Source organism: Nicotiana tabacum, chromosome 23, assembly GCF_000715075.1.
Source record: "Nicotiana tabacum cultivar K326 chromosome 23, ASM71507v2, whole genome shotgun sequence".
Classification (NCBI taxonomy): Eukaryota; Viridiplantae; Streptophyta; class Magnoliopsida; order Solanales; family Solanaceae; genus Nicotiana; species Nicotiana tabacum.
In genome coordinates this window covers 32,863,676-32,869,570 of record NC_134102.1, presented here as the reverse complement: position 1 = coordinate 32,869,570, position 5,895 = coordinate 32,863,676, and the positions used below count along the sequence as shown (strand labels likewise).

General features: G+C 34.6%; 1 protein-coding gene across 1 annotated transcript; it reads right to left on the bottom strand.

Moving 5' to 3' along the window:
- Positions 1 to 1,891: 1,891 nt before the first annotated feature.
- On the bottom strand, positions 1,892 to 4,487 carry LOC107800570 (F-box protein PP2-A13). Its single transcript, XM_016623762.2, has 3 exons — positions 3,679 to 4,487; positions 3,451 to 3,572; positions 1,892 to 2,477 (listed from the first exon to the last, which is right to left on the bottom strand). The coding sequence occupies exons 1-3, from the start codon at positions 3,997 to 3,999 to the stop codon at positions 2,036 to 2,038; spliced, it is 885 nt and encodes a 294-aa protein (XP_016479248.1). The 5' UTR covers positions 4,000 to 4,487; the 3' UTR covers positions 1,892 to 2,035.
- Between the last annotated feature and the right edge of the window lie 1,408 nt (positions 4,488 to 5,895).

Sequence of the window (5,895 nt, the reverse complement as noted above, 5' to 3'; positions counted from 1 at the left end):
TAATTGTTTGCGCAACTCTATACATGGGCCTCTACAACGTATGGAGGAACAACTAACAGTGTCATTAATCCTTACAAACCATTCGTGATTATTGGATAGATTATCCTTAACCCTATATCCTAATATTGTAGATCAAATCAAAAGCATCTACATCCCATTCTCAACCAAACCCGACTAATCTTTTTGGAATCAAATATCTCTTGGCAACTTTACCACAAAGTCATCCTATCTACTCTAACTCCGTATCAACAACCAAATAACACAACACACCACTGCAAATAACTCTTGGCTTTGGCAACTTAAATGTTTGAATAAACTGAAGTCTTTCCTGTGGCTACGTGTACACCACAAATTACCTACTAAAGACTTCTTGTATAAGAAAAATATACTCCAAACAAATCTTTGCCAATTTTGTCTAACTATAGTGGAGGACATACACCACATATTCTTCACATGCAAACACTCCTACCACTTATGGCCATTGTTCAACCTACAAAGACCACAAGTACACAACTTTGTCCACTGGATAAAGGATATGCGTAACAAAGAGACTACCATCCGCACAAAACATTGATGAAGCTTATGACAAAAATAAACAAACCAGTGGCACTAGTAGACTCATCAGAGACCACAATGGCAATTGGATAGTGGGTTTTGTGTGGAAGGTAGCTGCAACATCCGCGTTTCATGCTGAACTGCTTGCACTAATTGCAGGACTAAAACTCTCCTTCACAAAAAATCTCTTTCCCACTATAGTGGAAATAAATTCATAGGTATTATGTAACTTATTTAAAGATGAACAACTCCGCTACTCACATCTTCTTAATAATTATAGTTTTCTTCTTGATGCCGTTGGATTGGAAGCAATAACCCATATATATCGGGAAGGCAACTTTGTGGCTGACACTCTGACAAAGTATGGACACTCCAAGCAACCAACGACAACGGAGAGAGATAACACAATATTCTAGGAAACATCTCCGGGCTTTATTTTACGTGTTTTAAATAAAGACAAATTGAGATAAACCGCTATGCGGTCTACCCCTATATTTTTTAATAACTAAATTTTCTATGCTTTTAATATAAAGTTTCTCCTTTCATTAGCAAAGAAAAATAGAACAAAGTCAACAATCCCATAATGTAGGTTGATAAAGATGGATCAAGATCCTTCGCGCGTTAACATTGCCTTTTCCTGATATTACATAGCTTATCAAAATTCATCACTACCATCATTAATATTGTTGAGGGAATGATAAGAAATAGGGCATTGCGGATTTTTTAACTCTAATTGTCTCATAAGCTCACTTTAAATTTAACAAATATTGTCCGTTTTGTTGCATGGGCAATATTTTTGTGGTTTGACCAAGGGTAAGCGAGAGTCAAAATATCAAGTCATCTATTTATAAGGTCATTGGGTGCTTAATTTCCTAAATATTGTTTGAAATAAGAATTGCATTAGTCTATCTGATCAGTTCATTAAGTCAACGATCTTATCCAATCATTGGTCATTTCATTGCTTCACTCATCTTGGTTCTTGAATAACCAAAGGAAGAATATTAAATTCTAATTCACTTTCTGGAATTCTCCAGCAAACCTGCAGATGCAATTATTGTATGACCCAAGAATGGCAACAAGATAAAAAAGGCAGGTTAGTACACCGAGTTCCCGCTATGCATAAGGTCCGCAAAAAGATCAGATTACAATGCATTTGATGAATGGTTTTATTTTGTATTTTGTACTAGAAGTAAGTTATTTTTACGACTCGAACCCATAACCTCCTAGTCATATCGCCTACTTTTACCATTGAGCCTAGTTTCCCTTTAAAATGGGGATACGAATGAAAAACATAAGAGAAATATATACAAAAAGCTATAGACACCAAAGAGAGCAGTACTAGAATTTTGACTAAAATTGGACAACCAATCAACCATCAATCTCCACGCTTATGTACAAGAAAAATTAAGGACATTGTGGGAGAAAACTATACATACTGATTTCTCTACTCTAGGCAAAAACATTCTGCTCTACAAATTGATCATTTGGTGACTATCAAACTATCAAAAGATCTCAACTCTTTACCTAAACTAATAGGGCAAACCAAAACGGAATCTACACAAAGACCACCTTTAGTATGTGTACAATCAATCTGTATCAGTGAAAATTTTATCTTCGTCACAACCGTGGGATCCTCGACTACAAAATCTCCCACATGGTGATTTGTCCATGTACCTATATTATCCAAATAACATCGCGATATGGCACGTTGGCCATTTGGTGTCGTTAATTGGAATTGTACCGGTTTCAAGTCCCAGCCATGAACGTGATCGGTGTTACATACTCGACGCCCTAGTCTCTTCGCCACCCTGCCAAGCTGAAGTCTAAAGAATAGACTATATGTTCCTGCTGGGAATTGGAACTCAAGATCGCCATCGACTTCGAGCCACCACATTTGTTGAAGATATGCGACAGTTTGGAACCTAAGTGAAAAATAAGGAAATAGAGATCAATAAATCTATCCACACTGTTTAGAAATTATAAAGCACAAAGAGATACTTGGAATCACATTCCCTTCCCAATGAAACAAGGCACATTTCAATCCAAAAGATAAAGACCTCTAAGGTCTTTTTCTTTAGACTACCGTAAATAGCAATGTGTAGCCGCATAGGCGAATCCAGAATTAATGTTTATGGGTTCCTTCAATTTTTTAAAAGTTTTTTTCTTTGTAAAAACTGAAAAAAAATCGTTTTTTTTTCCAGTTTTTAGTAAAAATAATTTCAGTTTTTACAAAAAATAGTTGCTTTAGAAAATTACTTTTCGGGTATGGGTAATGAGTATGAGTCTTTTAAATTAATTAGGAAATATTTAGAATTGACCAGTAGGACGATGACTCGGGAAATGCGGATGTAGTCTGTTAGTTATGGGTTCAATTGAACTCATAACTTTCGATGTTGAGTATAAATTTATGTATAAAAATTCATTAAAATTGTTAAAATAATAGATTTGAACCATAACTTTAAAAATATAATGGGTTCAATGTTAAAAATCTTAAAAGTTGAACCTATAGAGTTTAAATCCTGGATCCGCCTATGATTATTGACACGTGTCCCTCCGTTTAAATGAGGGGTATATTTGAACTCAAAGTATAATGACAAGGGTATATTTGGACTCATAGTACAACGAATGGTAGATATAAACAATATATCAAAGTAGAAGGTATATTTGGCCCTTTTTCCCTATATTTTATATTATACTCCGTATATTTTATTCTCAATCTATTTATTTCTATACAGTAAGCCATAAATTTACATAAAAAAAGTGTGTTCACCAAAATAACCATGTAATGAATTAATCCGGTATTATAATATCACTATAACTTGTATGCGAATCAAACGACCCTAAAAGCACAAACAACAAGCATAAATATAATAATATACAAGTAAATAAACCCACCTTGATTCTTCAGTCGGAATGTGATTCCAGTATCTCCGATCATCGATACCAGTAATGGTCATTCCTTTTGAAGAAATCGCCAAGCAAACTCCTCCATTATTATTCTTGTCAATCCACATTTCCTGCAGTTGTCCAAGTTTTTTCATTTGAAATAATTAATCAAAACTCAAACTCATAAAAATGAATAATATAAAGAACTCATTAATTCAAACAAACAAACAAACCAACCTTTGTGCCACCATCAAAAGAATTGTGCTTGGAAAGCCTAGCAAAGATATCCTTTTTATGCATTCCAGCAACTTTCATGCCCAGTACCTCCTCAAGTAAATATCTATAATTTGACGGCAACTTGGATTCCCAGATAAAATCAGAAGAAGAAGCGGCACGAAAGACCCGATTAATACGGGCCAACTTGCAGATCTCCGGCGGGTCCAAATATGACAATACTAAAGCAACACATGCCTCGGGTATATCTTCCAGTTTACGCTTTAATGACTCATTGTTTAATCCATCTCGTCCCGAGTTAATAGCAGAAGCATTAGCACCCATGACTAAAAACAAGTCAGAGCTGTTGCAGTCAACCTTGTTTCGGAACTTCTCTTCAACTCTTTGTGCTTATTGGATTAGAACAAACATTAGCATCCATGAGTAAAGACAGAAAAATCGAGTCTAGGAGTCGGTTGGTGGTCTCAGTCAACTTTGTTTCGAGCCTTTTTTTCTACTCTATCTGCTTATTGGATTGGTAAAACAACTTTAACGTAATGAAAGAGAAGGCACAAATAATAGTGATTGTGCTAGTACTACTAATTTGAGTATAAAGGTATGGCAAATGGAGAAACGAAAATAGAGGAATTTTAATTTTGTAGGGGGATTGTGGAGGATTGAAGAGTGATGGGCTTTATTATTTTAAAGAAATTGTGAGGAGGTTAAGGTGTCAGTTTCTGATGGTACACGGAAAGCAAAACAGAAACTGTGGATTTGATATTTCTTTGTAAGAGAGAGGAGAGAAAGTCAGAAGGAGTTGCTGTGTGGGGGGATTTGAATTTTGTACAGTATAGTATTATGACTCGGATCTAATGTGGAAGAGAAAGAAAAAGGGTTCTTATCCAGAATTTCACATTCCTGGCTTCGTATACGCTCCTTAAGTGCGTCAATCTCACGTGCTTAGCTATGATGAAATATGAGTGGTAAAGGAGCCACGTAAACGGATCGCGGATACGGACAGTAAAAACAATAATTAATACTTGTATTAGGATAGATTGTTTACGTTATATTCCTAGAGATGCGATCCTCCAAACCTTGTATGATACAAAATACTTTATGCGTCATCACCGAACTACCATTTTTCACGTTGAGGAAGTCAAAACAAACTAAACTAATAAAGGAATTATAGTACGATCCATTTAATGCATGTTTGTTTGAGTTAATAACGAGTCATAACTTATCACCATTCTCGTCAAACATAATCTAATCTCTCCTTTTTTAGGTTTTGTTTTCTGAATAATTTTCTATCTCCAAATTGACATGATTTTCAATTTTTTTAAAATTGAAATAATTTTATAATCTCGAAATTCAATTTTGTATGCTTGGATTTGAGTTTGACTTTGACCTATTAGGCTACATTATTTTGACGTATTTTACGAGTCATGATTTCAAGTTTACCTTGTTGAATTAGATCAATAAATGGACCATAACCTAATCATTTAAGCTTGAACAAATTGGACGAATTAAAAATACGTAAATGGGTAAATTTCATTTTTTTTTTCTAGACGTTGGAGTTACGTTGATGAATAGGGAGTGGTGCACACTGTCTTAACAAAGGAAGTGAAGATTTGGAAACAACTAGCCAAGTCGGCTTGGATTTCTTTCAAGAGTTGCCACTTGGCTGAAATAATTATACTAAGGAAATACCCATTTGGACAAATTCTTTGAGGATAAATATAAGAAAATTGCCACCGTGTCCCCTCCTAATTGATTTGCTTTTCCAATAAATGATGAATTTGAACTTTCGACAGTCCAGGTGTTTTGCTCTCGTAAGATCAGCCTCTTCCTATGAGTCGTGAATCCCTCAGATAGCATATATACAAATATCTCGTAAATAACATTATCCATTTTCTATTTCTTCTTCTTTTTAAAAAAAATTTAAACACCTATCCACTTCCTATGGTCTATGTTTTAGATGATTTAAATAAATTAGATATTCTACAATTCTTTATACATTTTCTGTCCTCAATAACTTACCATCTACAAATCTTAACCTCGATCACCAAAGGGAAAAAAAGAACACAGAGAGAAAGAAAGTCTACAAGCAAAAGTGCTTCATATATGATAATCGTAGATACCATGCTAGGCTAAACAAATATGAACACGAATACATAGTTTTTGCGTGTGCAACATATATTACAAGCGTCTATATATGTTTGCTTAATTGTATCTATCGTATTA